General features: G+C 51.6%; 1 protein-coding gene across 7 annotated transcripts in view; it reads left to right on the forward strand.

The window, feature by feature from the left end:
• LOC138419757 (mitochondrial inner membrane m-AAA protease component AFG3L1-like) overlaps positions 1 to 14,688 on the forward strand; it is a 25,372-nt gene continuing 10,684 nt past the window's right edge. The window contains exons 1-9 of one of the 7 annotated variants that reach the window (XM_069552708.1): positions 1 to 292; positions 4,663 to 4,750; positions 7,160 to 7,254; positions 7,624 to 7,773; positions 9,891 to 9,959; positions 10,512 to 10,636; positions 11,070 to 11,340; positions 13,516 to 13,653; positions 13,863 to 14,016. In XM_069552708.1, coding sequence (XP_069408809.1) covers positions 7,246 to 7,254; positions 7,624 to 7,773; positions 9,891 to 9,959; positions 10,512 to 10,636; positions 11,070 to 11,340; positions 13,516 to 13,653; positions 13,863 to 14,016 — 916 coding nt within the window. In that variant the 5' untranslated portion in view covers positions 1 to 292; positions 4,663 to 4,750; positions 7,160 to 7,245. Of the gene's footprint in view, positions 293 to 438; positions 674 to 4,436; positions 4,546 to 4,662; positions 4,751 to 7,159; positions 7,255 to 7,623; positions 7,774 to 9,890; positions 9,960 to 10,511; positions 10,637 to 11,069; positions 11,341 to 13,515; positions 13,654 to 13,862; positions 14,017 to 14,688 lie in introns of those variants that run through there. The other 6 variants (XM_069552706.1, XM_069552710.1, XM_069552704.1 and 3 more) reach the window with 6 other exon arrangements.

Genomic DNA, 14,688 nt, shown 5'->3' on the forward strand with positions numbered 1-14,688 from the left:
GGGGACGTGACCGGGTCAGCACAGGCCGGCCCACGACACAGCCCAGGACAGGGCCGGTTCCTTCTGGGTTCCAGGGAGTCGATCAGAGCGGCCAAATCCCTGGACAGCAGGACTGGGTTTCCCTGATGCAGAAAACAAAACTCCGTGAGGGGCGGTAATACCGCACAGCCCACGCCGCCCGGGGTCTTCGGTTCCTGGGGAACCGGTTCCCAGCGCTGTACCTGGACCACAAGGAGCCGGCGGGCAGGGGGGCTGGTGTACGCCGCTTCCCAAGGAGGACTCCAGATTTAAAGTAAGTCTAAAGGGTGTCTCCTCAGCACCTAGCCCGCGTCTGCCACCGTAGTGTAGGTGGCGCAAACGTTCAGATCCGAGTCAGGCCGGACAGTAGACACCTGAGGCAAGGTCCCTACCTAGGCGCCTTGGCCTCACCGCGCATGCGCTAGACGCCGCGGTCCGCTGGAGGTGTGGTGCCCTATGACCTACTCGCCGCCGCACTGGGCGTGCGCGCGCCGGGCGGCGCGAGGTCTGAGGGGGAATGTCGCAGCGGCTGGTGGCGGCGGCCGGCAGCAGGGCTGTGGCGGGGCCGCTCGCCGTGCTGTGGCGGTGCGGCCTTGGCCCACGAGGGGGCAGGACGTTCGGGGCAGGCGTGAGGGCGCTCGGAACCGCTCAGCAGGTGAGCGGAGAGGCGCAGCCCGCCAGTTCCGGGCGGTGGGGGCGGTGGTCGCTCTCGACTCCGCGGTGACGCCATCCACGTGCGACGCCGGCTCGGGGAACGGGTGAGGGAACCAGATGCGCGAACCCGAGCCCCAGAAGCTGAGGCGCGTCGGCGGCGGCCACAGCTCTGGCCGGCTGGCTGGCCCCGGGGCTCCAGCCCTTCCCAGCGGCTGAGGCGGCTGCCGCTGGCCGGAACAGGTCTCCGTGTGCTTTCCTTCCTGTGGCCTCTTAACTCCCTTTTCTTTGAGAGTTCCCTGAGCCTCAGTGCCCTGCCCACTGCCCCTGCATACTTGTTCCCCGCTCCCAAGAGCCGCGTTGAGCGAATTGCGTTCAAGCCTTGTTCCGCTGTGAGCCTACCTTGTCTTCTCGGACTCTCGCTCCGACTGCGAGGTGGTTTCCTCCTGGGCTCAGCGGTGATACCACTTCTGCTCAGTGTCACAGGGTTGTTCTCCGTCATGATACAATTTTGTAAAGTGTTATGTATTTTTTATTCGGACAGCATTCGTCGAGCCCAGTTCTACACTGTAATCATAGCTAACGTTGTGTGAGGGGTTTCATCCTGAGGGCTTTACAGGGACTGTCTCATTTAAGTCTTATACCCGTGCGGCAGGTAGGCGCTGCACTAAACCCTGTTTTATAGGAGAGGAGACGCTAGAGCATAGCTAGTCAGTATCTCCCCTTTTAGATACTTTTGTATCGTATGCCTTCCTCTGGGTTAGATTCTCTAAAGTAGACCATACTTTAAGGTTTATTTTTGTATTGAGCATCCCAGGGGGACAGTGATCACGTTGATTTCTTTCGTGGCGTGATGTGGAGCCTCTGGATTCTGGTCAGAGAAAGCTGTCTTGATTTCAGACAGTATTAAAAGAGGAAGAAGGGGGCCCATGCGTTTGTTTTCTGTCCTGTTTCCAGGAGTCAACTTTTCCTTCTTACCTCTTCATTTTGGGCACCGTGCACTGTCAGTTTGATTGTTTTTGGCAATATCAGTGAAAGGAGAGCCTTTCATCTGTGGCCACGGGCCAACTCAGCATTACAGGGGACTGTTCAAGTTGTTAGCTGGATGGAATGCAGTGATTGAGGGGTGCAACACAGTTGTGTTATGAGGCACTGAATTCCATGGAGCTCAGTGGTTTTAGTTAGGGAGGGAGGAAGTTGAATGATCTTTGAGTTCCTTCCCAGACAAAGCTGTTCCTCTGTGGAGTCTATTAGCCACGGCATCTCATCTGGAACAGATGTGAGCTCTCTTTTGAGGGACTTGAAGGCTTAGACCTGGTGTGGGAAGGCTGGAAATGAAGTCGCAGTTTGCCTTCTGGTTAAAAGAAGTGTGGGAGCAGTCAGTACTCCTCAAAGGGAAGCTTATGTTTTGGATGCTTCTTGCGGTTACGTTTTCATTGACTGAGCTTCCTACATTGTCCATTCCACTCCAGAAGGAGAACCAGACAACAACATGTAGGTAGTGTATTAGGAGATATGAAGGAGAAGGAAACAGAACAGAGGGAGTAGACAGTGAAGAGAAGGGTGGCGGAGGATGAGTGCCACGCTATGAGAGGTGGGGTGATCGACTCCTGAAGGATGTGAGGCTTGAGCAGGAACTGTCAGCAGATTTGCAAGCGCCTGCTGGGGCTGCACCTGTATGCATCTGAGACACAGGCCGGAGTCACCTGATTCGTGACCTGACAAAGAAAGGACAGTGGCACTTTGCCTGTTACGGGAAGACTGCTGTGCACAGCTTCACATGCTGGCTTTGCATATCCAGACACCAATAATGGGTGGTAGATCCCTGTCTTTGCAAGCTGTATCTGACCTACTGTGGTCCCCTAAGCAAATCAAAACACTAAGTCGTGAAATAAAGGAGTGGAATGTTTCTCAAGTTTTGAAGGCCTGAAGATCATACTTTGTCTTTCTAGGGCTGGAGACCTCCTAACACCTCTAGGAGCCCCAGCTCCTTCTCTGGGGAGCTGCTGGGGAAACCCTGGGGGCTGGGCGCTAGAGCACTCATCACATACTACTGGCTCCCAGTCACCTTACCTCAGGCCCTCACCTCCCTCTCCTCACTTCTGTGTTTTCCACCTGGCACGGGAGGGCCTTGAGGAGCAGAGGGGCCCAGGACCATCTTCTTCTGTGAGCCTTTGTCTAGGCCTCCCCTTACGGTGACAACCTTTGTGACATTACGTTCTGGTCCCCTTGCGCGTGGTGACTTGCTGTATGGGGGGAGGGGACACTCATGGAGCAAAGGCTCCAGGAGCCTCATCACCATTTCTGCTGTGTCTCCTTCCTGAGCCCCTTGTTTATGGTTTTCCCAGATTTCAATATTCTCATGGCTTATCTGACTTTTTAGTGCTCTGTGGCCTCTGATAAGGATGTGTGAATGATTGGGCTTATCAGCAAATTAATAATTACTAGGAGATGGAGTTTGCACTGGGGAATAGCTTGCCACCTTGACAGACGACACGGCTGAAATAACACAAGAGTCGTAGTGTATGGATCCAGTTTAATTTTAATAAAATATTGGGAACAATCCAAATCTTTGGTTGGGGTGTTTTTTTTTTTTTTTAAACCATTTATGGACCTTTTTAAAAAAGAATTTTGTTTTTAATTGGAGGATAATTGCTTTATAATAATGTGTTGGTTTCTGCCCTGCATCAACATTTAAAAGAGTTTTTTCTTTAAGTATTTATTTGTATTGGCTTTACTGGGTCTTCGTGGCTGTGCGGGGGGGCTACTCTCTAGTTGTGGTGCAAGGGCATCTCATTGCAGTGGCTTCTCTTGTTTCAGAGCATGGGCTCTAGAGCAGGGTCTCAGTAGTTGTCCACAGGCTTATTTGCCCTTTGGCATGTGGAATCTTTCTGGACCAGGGATCAAACCTGTGTCCCCTGCATTGGCAGGTGGACTCTTACCCAGGGGACCACCAGGCAAGTCCTGGTTGAGGTATTTTGGCTGCAGTTAATACTAAGTGACTGTGCTTAGAACTGGTTTTTTACTGTGGTGGCTTCTGTTGTACTCGTTTTTCCTGTGATGGCTTTTGACCTATGATAGTGAGAAACCAAAATTGTCTTTTATCCTGTCTTTAACTGATGTTAAGTATTGTTAGTAGCTTATGGTAATAAAAACTGTCATTTTCCTTTTTGAGAACTCAAGAAAATACAGGGTTTCTCAGGTGGTGCTCCCTGCCAGTACAGGAGACATAAGAGATGTAGGTTCAATCTCTGGGTCAGGAAGATCCCTTAGAGAAGGGAACAGCAACCCACTCCAGTATTCTTGCTTGGAGAATCCCATGGACAGAGGAGCTTGGTGGGCTACAGTTCATAGGGTCATAAAGAATCAGACACAACTGGAGCAGGTTAGCAGGCAGAAAATGTTTGCTTTCCTGACAAAACCACTAACCTGTGGCTGATCAAAGATAAATCGTAATACCCTTTGGTTTTTAAATTTCACATGATTTTACTGTTTGTTTTTAAGAGTTATTAATGTTTGTTTTAATAGCTTCAGTGACAAAAATTGCCTCAGGTAGGAAGTGATTACTTAGCAGTTTTTTTGATAGCTGTAGCTATAAAAGTTCTTCATGTATTTCTGCACTGAATGTAGTTTCTGTTTCTCCTACTTGAATCATATTTGTTTTTAAAGATTTTTTTTGATGTGGACTGTTTTTAAAGTCTTTTTTGAATTTGTTACAATATTGCTTCTATAGTTTATATTTTGTGTTTTTTGGCCACAAATCTTAGCTCCCCAACCAGGGATTGAATTCTCACTGCCTGTATTGGAAGGCAAAGTCTGAATACCTGGACCATCAGGGAAGTCACATTGAATCATATTTTTAATGAGATAAAGCAGGTAAAGTCCTCAGGTTTATGTCTCCGCTCGAATCCTGGTCCTTTCCAACCTGGAACTGCCATTGTGAGAAGATGCTGCATCAGAATTTGTGGAAGCTAATTCTGTCTCCCGTTTCAGCGTCTCCAGGGAATCCGCTTTCAGCAGTCGGCTCTGCAGATAAGACTGGCGTCAGTTTCCCAGTGGCTGTGTTCAAAACCACCCAAAGGTACGTGTCTTTCTTCTGCCGTCATTAGCAGCATGAGGTCACAGGACGTGAGTGTGGCTTCCTTGGTTCCCTGTGTTGTGGGGAGCAGGGACAGGGTGCATGACGGTCCAGGAGACCCAGGCCGCCCCTCTTCTAGCTTCTGTATGTATTGAGTCACACCTAGCTCCTCTCCCGTTTCTGGGTCACCTGCCCCATGTCTTTGCAGTGTTAATATATCAGTGAAGGTGGCAAAAGAGAGAAGGTGTTCCAGAAGGAAGTGCTGGGTGAATCTTTGGGGATGCCTGGGAGCAAGCCTTTGTTTATGCACATCTGAGGGTTAAGCTGAGTCTCATGTTTGGAAAGCAGGACAGGGACCTCATGTCTATTGCAGTTAGTTTGGAGCACGTGTGCCCCTTGAGCGCAGGCTGTGGGCTGTGCAGTGGGTCTCTGAGACCCTGTGTGAGGAGGCTTGCAGAGTTCGGACTTGGAGCTGCGTGTCTATTGCACCAGGCTAAAGCCAGGAAGAAAACTGGCTTCTCCCTTACTCCTTTCCTGTTGGACAGTCTGGCTGCTTATGTGAGTGTGGTGCGTGCTTTTAAAGTGCCAGAATCTCATCGTTTTCCCTATGGGTTTGAGAAATTCTTTAAGAGGAGGAGAAGAAACACAGAAATGCAACAGCTCATAAAACAGCTCATAAAAGGAACAATTTGACCAATCAGACTATCAGAGTTTTACATTTGAGAATTTTTAATTTTTTTTAACTTTATTTTTGGTCATGCCACATAGCATATGAAGTCTGGGTTCCCCAACCAGGGATGGAACCTGGGCTTCCTGATGTGGAAGTACAAGATCCTAGCCACTGGACCACCAGGGCAGTCCCACATTTGAGAATTGTTGAAGCATTCATTAATTCTGGGTTAATCGTGGGAGGTGGTGAGCAGGTGGGCCCGTGTGCAGGTGGTCTCAGCACTTCCTTCCCTTCACTGGTTTGTGGACATGGCCTCACTACCTTCCTTTGTCTTCGGGCCTCTGCACCTGCGTAGCTTGTGTGGATCCGAAGCCTCGGCAAACCCATCTTTGAAGTCGTAAGTTTGGTGATGTGGGGGATGTGCAGTGGTGTCTTCCTGCTTGGAGAGCCTGGAGCATCGTGAGAGAAGAGGTGCGCAGAGCTCACTGGGGGATGATTCACTGTGACTGTAGGACTTCGTGTTTTGTCCTTCACGTTTATGCAGATCTTCGCTCTACCCTGTCCTGAGTTTGGTCTTTTCCTGGGGTCTTCTGGCCTTCCGGCCTTTGAGTTTGGTTGTTGCTGTGGTGCCTGTACATCAGGGGCTGCTCTGGCCCCGTTTCTCTGGGAACTCATGTGAGTGTCGTGCTCAGGCCCTGTGTCTGCTGCTGTTGACTGACACAGAAGTGATTTTTGTCTCACGCCTCTGTCTTTCCACCTTTTCTTTTCTCAGGGGAATGATTTTTTTTCTGTTTTGGATTATTTTCCTAAGTTCTTATGGGAAAACATATTCCTTTGTGTTCTCCACTCTCAACTCTTTCCTTCTGGTTTTGCACCAGAGTAACAATCTTGTGTTATTTCCTCTTGTCATTCTGTGTATGCTGAAATGCCTTCTGGATGTTTTAATGGGAGGAATAGTTGATTTAGTTGCCTATGCCCAGCTTTGCAGGATGGTTCAGGCCACCTGACCCTTAGCTTGTACTTGGAGGTAGTGGGAGCTTTAGACCACAGATGGGTGTGTCCCGAGTGAGACCCATCCCCACAGTACATTCTTGGCACCTGATAGAAGGGTGCGGGGGCTCCAGAAGTGTTTCTGGGGGTGCCCTGGTGTGGTTCGAGCTGTTACTACCTTACATACACATGTTAAGAAAGAGGCTTGGGGACTGGGTTCAGTCATCTAGTCTGTGCGTCTCAAATGTTCTGAGGGGTGGTGATGTGAGTGCCAGCCTAAGGAGTTCTCTGGCTGTCCCGAGGCTAGGACTTCATGCTTTCAGTGCCAAGGGACCAGGTTCGGAGAGCTAAGATCCTGAAAGCCATGAGGCTCAGCCCGAAAAAAGCAAACCAAAATGTAATGCCTCCTAGATCTCACCTGGCACACACAGTCACTCTGATTTCAGAAAACGTAAGAAACTGTTGTCAATTTCCCTTCTTGTCTGGAACTGTCTGGGATTGGTGTAGGCTTGCAGTCTCCACTACCCTGGCCCCTGCCCTGATCCCAGGAGGGCACTGCAGGTTTTCCTCTCACCTTGAGAAGCTCTGCCCCTTGCCACATGCAGCGCTTCCTTTACGCTCCCCGTTTATCTCCATAAGGCAGCGGTGTTGGAGAAGTTGTGTTTTGGAAGCGTTCTTCTCTTCTCTGAATCATCTTTCTCTGGGCAGTTTGGTGTGACCATTCCCTGAGGTCAGAGTTTGTTTTCCCTTAGGAACTAGTGAACCAAAGGATGCTGGTCCTGGAGCGGACGGAGGGAAGAGAGGAGGAAAGCGGGATGACTTTGCCTGGTGGAAACGAATGCAGAAGGTTCGTGCGTGTCCATAAGGGCCAATTCCAGACGGCCTGTCACTTTTTTGAGGAAGTAATCACTGAGGGCTTGGGCTTTGTACAAACTAATTCAAAGATTCTAAGCAGTGGATTTAATTTCTAAAACTAAGATCTCCATCAGAGTTTTTAAAGACCCAGAGAAGCGATGGTCTCAGGAAGGCCAGCTGCTTTCCCTGAGTGGCCTGGGAGCTGCCGTGGCCTTATACGCCGGCAGATGCTGCGCCCATGGAGGCCAGTGGCAGGGAGGGTTCAGGTGGAGGGCTTGGCGACTTCTCCCTTGTCTGTGAAAGGACATTTTTGTGAGAGAGCCTCTCTCAGTGTAACCTATGTTGTGTTCTCCTCCTGCAGGGGAAGGTGCCCTGGGACGACAAGGATCTCCGCAGTCTGGCCGTGCTGGGGGCAGGTGTCGCTGCAGGATTTCTCTACTTCTATTTCCGAGATTCTGGGAAGGAAATCACTTGGAAGCACTTCGTGCAGTATTATCTGGCGAGAGGTCTGGTGAGGGGATTTGCATGCTGCCGGCCTTGGAAGGAGATGGCCTGTCGGCCTTGGGGTGCAGACGTGACTACCCTGCTGCACCCCCACACCTGCCCGCTCCCTGAAACGCTCACTCATTGTGTGTTAGCTCTGGCTTCTCATTTCACTTGGTTCTGTTTGTGAATCTTGACACTGCAGTTGTGACTGTGACTCAGAGCCTTTCTCCTTGAGGGCACCCCTGGCCCACTGCTAGGCCCTGGGACAGTAGGGGCCAGCACTGGGCTCTGAGTCACACCAGTGGAGTCCTCCATCCTCCTCACACTCAGGCTTGAGCGTACACCTTCACAAGCACAGTGGCCTTGCTCCCCGTTGCATGAACAGCGCACTGTTAAGACTTCCTGCTGTGTGGTGACATCCGCAGGGAGTTCTCCTTTGCCCTGGGGTCTGTCTACATTCTGTCCTCAGGGAGGCCCACGGTGATGGTCTCTACGCGGTGGGGGAAGGGCTGCTACAGCTCCCTCTGCTGGGGACCTGCCCCCAGCAGATGTGGCCTGAGGGGCGGGGGGAGACAGGTGTCCTGTGCTTGTGGTCTGGACTGGTTCCAGAGGTTCCTCGAGGTCTTACGTGGCTGACAATGACATGCTTGTTCTGGAGCACAGCACGGCCCGGAGCACAGAAGTGTAACATGTCCATCCCCCGACTCAAGCCCACCTAATGCAGCCCTGGCCAAATCTGTGGTGCCCGATTGGAAGCTGACGCTCGCCTGGCCTAGCTAGACAAGGACCAGATCCCCTCACATAAGGGGACTTCCACATCAGCTGGGAGAGTCTAGCACCTGAACCTGAGGGCTGCAGCTTGTTCCAGCCCCTCTGAGCTGTCCGAAGAGGTCCCCTGATAAAATCTCAGGATGTCACGGAAATAAGTAATCTTATCTGCAGAGGTCCCTGGCCTGGACTGGTTGTTCTTTTGTGAAAGGCTTGTTTAGGAACAAAAAACTGTAACAAAACCTCAGTAGTGGTCTTCATTTTATTCAGTTCTTTACTTATTGGCTGCCTGGTGGGGCATGCTGGATCCAGTTCCCCACCCAGGGATGGAATCTGCTCTCCTGCGCTAGAGGCTCTCAATCTTAACCACCGCACCGCTAGGGAAGTCCCTGCAGTCTTTGTTTCAAGCAGCATTGTTTTTCCTGCTCACAAATGTTACATGAAATAAAAGTATAAAGCAGGAAGTCACCGTCTGTGCCCACCCAGGGGCCTTTTTCTGTGACCCTGTTGGCCACAGTCTGAAGGCGAGGCTGCTCACCCTTCTGTGCCCTCTGTCCCGTTGCACACTGGCAGTGAGCATTGCGGTGGGGAGGCATGAGGAGTCAGCTGGCAGGAGTCTCGCAGGGCCAGGAGGACATGCCGCACCCTTGTCTCATGAATGGGCCTGGCTGGCTGGGACTCTTCATGTTGGCGGAAGAGAAACCAAGGGGCAGTCTCCCGGAGTCCTGTCTGCCGTGGTTTCTGGAGTCGTGTTGGGTGGCGGTGAAGTTCCACACTCAGGATCGTGTCCTCACTGTGCAGTCCTGAGTGTTGCTGTGTTTTCCAGAAGGAGCTTAGTCGTGGTTAATGAGGTGGTGACAGCAGGCCATGTCTGAAGCTCCCCAGAGGGTGTGTGGCTTCCAGGCGGTGGGCTGTAACTGGATGGACTGAGTGTTACGTACGAGTGTCAGTACAAGATTTTCATTTGTGTTCCTTTTGGATTTTTTTTGTTTTGGGAGTTTTTTGTTTTGTTTTTTTGGCCATGCTGCACATTTTGTGGGGGCTCAGCTTCCCAACCCAACCAGGGATTGAACTGGAGCCTAAAACTTATTTTAGGATCCTAACCAGCAGGGAACTCCCCTCCTTTTGGAGTTTTAAGCCAGTTTGAAGGCTTAGTGCTCAGATGTGCCACATTTTAATTCCTCTTCTTGAATCGGTTCCTGTTTATTGCCATAATCTCAGGCTAGAATTGTCCATGTTGGTAGGAAGACAGAGCCGAAACTGTCCTGCAGAGTGTGAGCTGCGCTGGGACAGGTGCCACCCGTGCGTGTGGAGCTTGACTGAGACCGAGGCCCAGGGTACTGTTCTGGTCCTGACTGGCTGTCTGTCTTCTAGGTGGATCGGCTGGAAGTGGTGAATAAGCAGTTCGTGCGTGTTATTCCTGCCCCTGGGACATCACTTGAGGTGAGGGCTGGGGTCAAGGCCAATGTTCCACGTGTAGGTTTCAGTGTCAGCGTAAGGTGTAGTTTTCTGGGATTTCCCTGGTGGTCAAGTGGTTAGTACCAGATGCCCTCACGGCCGCAGCTTGTGGAACTAAGATCCCACAAGCTGTGTGACCTGAAAAAGAATCCGCGATAGTTTTCTGTTTTATTGGAGAAGTGCCTCTCCTGGCTTCCTTTTCCAGTACCCACCTGTGCCCATGTACCTGTAGAGAATAGTCTTCCACGTAGCATAGGACTCTCATGAAGCTGTAACCACGCTTCAGTTTTGCCCAGTACCATGGACAGTCACCAGCTGAGATCTGAGAGGAGAGACTAAAATGACAGATAGGGGACAGAGGCAGACTCAGCCATTGATAGATACTTATACTTTGACCTCAAACCCAAGCCTGTGGTTTGGGGCCAGGACAGGAGGCCCATCAGAGCCGCTCAGGGCTTTGCTGTGAGAGAAGCTGGGGAGCGGGTGGTGGCCATGGGGGGCAGACCCCTACATTGCTTGGCACCTTGGTTTCTGCAGAAGTATGCGTGGTTCAGCATTGGCAGTGTGGACACCTTCGAGCGCAACCTGGAGACCGCCCAATGGGAGCTAGGCATCGAGCCCCCCAACCAGACAGCAGTGGTCTACACCACCGAGAGTGATGGGTGAGCGGGTGTGGTCGGGCCTGGTGCTGGACACACAGCGCTTCCTGCTGAACTTGTTCAGGCATGTTGTAGGTGTCTTCTGGTAGTCAGTGTCTGTGGTAAAGACAAGTTTGTTAGCTGTGTTTTTACTGGGGAAAGAATTGGTGGGGAAATGTTTAGCTTGGTAGCCTGAGGGCTGTGGTGTGGCAGCAGGGCAGAACTAGCTGGGAGGAGGCCATGCTGGGTCAGGGGGTTTCTGAAGACGGGCCACAGCTACCCTGCCCTGCCCACAGGGGAAATCAGGCAGACAGATGCTCGTGGACAGGACCCTTTACAGTGGGTGAGGCCGTGTGTCCATACGGACAGTGCTCGCTTTTGTGTAGCAGAGCCAGGTCTTCTGTTCACAGCCTGTCTCTCAAGGGAATGTGACAGATGGTTTTCTTGGCCTTTCTAGGACTTTCTTGCGAAGCCTGGTGCCCACCCTTCTCCTGATTGGCATCTTCCTCTATGCCATGAGGAGGGGTCCGATGGGGGCTGGGCGTGGTGGGCGAGGAGGGGGCCTCTTCGGCATTGGTGAGACAATAGCCAAGATCATCAAGGATGACATCGGTGTGCGGTTTGCAGACGTGGCTGGTTGCGAAGAAGCCAAGCTGGAGATCATGGAGTTTGTGAATTTCCTGAAGAACCCCAAACAGTACCAGGACCTTGGGGCCAAAATTCCAAAGGTACTGACTTGAGAGAGCACACGGTGGTACCTGAGCCAGAACCAAGCAGCTTCTGGTAATGATTCTGTGTTTTATTAATCGTATCGGAAAGTGGAAATAGCATTTGCAGAGTCAAAAAAAGAATCCTCTTATCTGATAACAGCTGTAAACAGTGCACACCCACCTGTGTTTATTTCACCTGCAAGCACAAATGCCCGTGCTTTGTTTAGAAAACAGGCCTTCCTTTGAGTATGACACCAGCAATTAGATTCTCTGTTCAGTATCCTGCACAAAGCACTATAGTTGTTTGTTTTTTTTTTTTAGTGGAAAGTTTGCATTTTTTTGTTTAAATTTATTTTAGGGTTTACTGGGTCTTCATTGCTGTGTGCAGGCTTTCTCTAGTTGCAGAGAGTGGGGGCCGCTGTCTAGTTCTGGTGAAAGGGCTTCTCACTGTGGTGGCTTCTTTTGTGCTCTAGGGTGCACGAGCTTCAGTAGTTGTGGCACACGGGCTTACTTGCTCCTTGGCTGTGGGATCTTCCCTGACCAGGGATTGAACCTTTGTTGCCTGCTTTGGCAGGCAGATGCTTTACCACTGTGCCACCAGGAAAGCCTTTGTCTGTAGTTTTGTTTCTCTAAGTTGAACTGAGAACTTCAAAGCAGTTCTAAGCACAGAATCATGTATTCTTATCACATTTTCTTACTATTTCAGTTTTTTGTCTGTTCAGTTTGACAGCATCTTTTTCTTTAATAATTTTCCTTGATTGATTTATTATGTAACAGTTTCAGCTTCGTTTTTGATGAAACGACTTTCTATTCTATTATTTATTGTTAAAGTATATAATTAAAGCAAGTGCAGGGAATTCCCTGATCCAGAGGTTAGGACACCACACTTTCACGGCCGGGGCCCAGATACAGTTCCTGGTTGGGGAACTGAGATCCTACAAGCTGTTTGGTGTAGCCAGAAAACCCAAGAAAACAAAGAACCAAGTACAAACTGCCGTGAACGGGTCTGGGATCAGCTGCCTGTCAGATAACCCACGACCCAGCAGTGGGACAGGTGTGCAGTGTGGACGTGGGTCGAGGTTCTGCACACAGGAAGTGACACTGTGGAGATTGTGGCCACTGGCTTTCCCTGCAGGTGCCTCTGGGTGTCATGGATGTTCAGGGGCCCTAGCAGTAGCTGAACCCCTTCCCAGAAAGGTCTGCATCTCACGTGGAAGAGGCTCACAGACCACGCCCTCCCCCGCCCACCCCCACCCAAGGCATCTCTGGGCTCTAGATCAGGCCACAAGGTCTCTAGGGTGGAGACTCAGTGCACTGACTTTCCTGATAACCCTGTGTGCTTCCATGAGACTGTTCTGAACAGCAGAGAACGTGACTGACCTCTGGAGATTAGGGAGCAGGAGGCCTGTGCTTCTCTTTGACCACCTGGTAAGGTTGGCTGGAAAACCGGGGTGTGGTGGGCCCAGGGGTCCCCTGGTCCCGTGGCCCGCTGCCTTGTGGAGGCCCTTTGTGAGTCCATGGTTATGGGGCCCTGGGGCCCTGGCGCCTTGTGAGTTTTGAGGCTCCTTCATCCTCCCTGCCTTGATATGTTTTGTTTTTATTTTTACAGACTTAGAAAAAAAAAACTTTTTTGTTTCTTTTGAAATAAGTAGATGTTAACCCATACTGTCAACTAGAAATGAAGTAGTGTGGCCCCCCCTTTAAGTCCCTCCTCACTAAAGGAATACCTAGGTGTGTTACTGGGTGTGAATTTCAGCCTTGAGTCAGCCTAGAGCAAGGCAGGTTGCAGACAGTACCGCACACAGGTGCCACTGTCAGACCTGCTGGACAGAATCATAGGAGCGAGTATGGGGAGGGCCTCTTGCTCATCCTGGTGCGAGTTGGCCTGTTTCATAGAGCAATTTGGCAGTAACTGTTAAAGTAAACATTGGATCGCGAGATCCATTGAGTCCTGCCCTGGGAGCGTCACTTGAAGAAGTAACCTGCTTGGTTGGGCTGGGGCTTTGGGGGGTTTCCTCTACCTGCAGCATTTGAGCTTTTCATGGTGAATGTGCATTCGTTTTACAAGCAGGAAGTTTCAAACGGAAGGCACACCTCGGCTGAAAGCGTGGAGTAGGCCGAGGAGTCAGTGGAACGAGATCTCCTCGGCCCGTCTCTCCCCTTTCAGAACCAGGTGTCGCCTTTCTGTTTCAGGGAGCCCTGCTCACAGGTCCTCCCGGTACCGGCAAGACGCTTCTTGCCAAGGCAACCGCGGGGGAGGCTGGTGTTCCCTTCATCACCGTGAATGGGTCTGAGTTCCTGGAGATGTTTGTTGGTGTTGGCCCAGCTCGGGTAGGTAGAGGCACCCTTGTCCTTGCCCTGGCCTTCGGGTGGGACCCTGGGGATGGGCGCAGGGCACAGCATAGATGTAAAGACGACCTTGCAGGCAGACAGCAGCCGAGATGGGAGTCAAGCCCCAGAGGTGGGGCCTCAGCCCAGGGAACTTAGTCCTGTCCTGGCTCCAGTGATGGAGCACAACTGTGTGTGGACCCCTGTTTCAGGTTCGTGACATGTTCGCAATGGCCCGGAAAAACGCTCCCTGTATCTTGTTTGTGGACGAGATTGATGCAATTGGCCGGAAGCGTGGCCGCGGGCAGTTCGGAGCCCAGAGTGAGCAGGAGAACACCCTGAACCAGCTGCTTGTGGAGATGGACGGTGAGCGGGCTTGCTCTCTGGGCAGAACTCTCTGGGCGAGACCCCCGCTCACTCAGTCTGAGGAAGGGTATCCTCAGGCCCCACGGTGCGGGGAGCTCCCTCTGAGCTCAGCGGCTAGATGAGGGCTGATGCCCGGGCTGCGTCCTTGCTGCCTCTGTCCTGCTGCCTCCTGCTCCAGAACCCTCTCTCCACCTCGGGACTCCTGTTCAGGCAGGGTCTGGTCCAGGTGACAGCTGTGGGCCTGCTACTGCCTCTTGGGGAAGGTCCGGTCTGGGGTGATAGCCATGGGCCTGCTGTAGCCTCTTGGGGAGGGTCTGGGTGTTTGTGCCAGGTTCGAAGTTGGAGAAGCTTTGACTGAACCTTTGGCAGGTCCTGTGCTCACTTAGCTTTGTAGCAGAGTCAGGGTACCCAACGTGACCCTGGGTTGATCACTTGCTGGGAGGAATCCATGGGTCCTTGGATTCATAATCATAGTTGCCTGCCAGGCCAGGACATGGGAGAATCATGGGAAGTAGGTGCCTGGGCCGGGAAGGCGGCCACAGCCTCCAGAGCTCTCTGCCCACTGAGTCTGGGTCGCAGCTTCTTCCTGGCAGCCAGTTGGGTGACACTCAGGAGTGTTGTCGACCAGGACAGGGTTTCCCCTGCGGCTGGTCACATGTCAGTCTTTAACCA

This window comes from Ovis canadensis, chromosome 14 (genome assembly GCF_042477335.2).
Source record: "Ovis canadensis isolate MfBH-ARS-UI-01 breed Bighorn chromosome 14, ARS-UI_OviCan_v2, whole genome shotgun sequence".
NCBI lineage: Eukaryota > Metazoa > Chordata > Mammalia > Artiodactyla > Bovidae > Ovis > Ovis canadensis.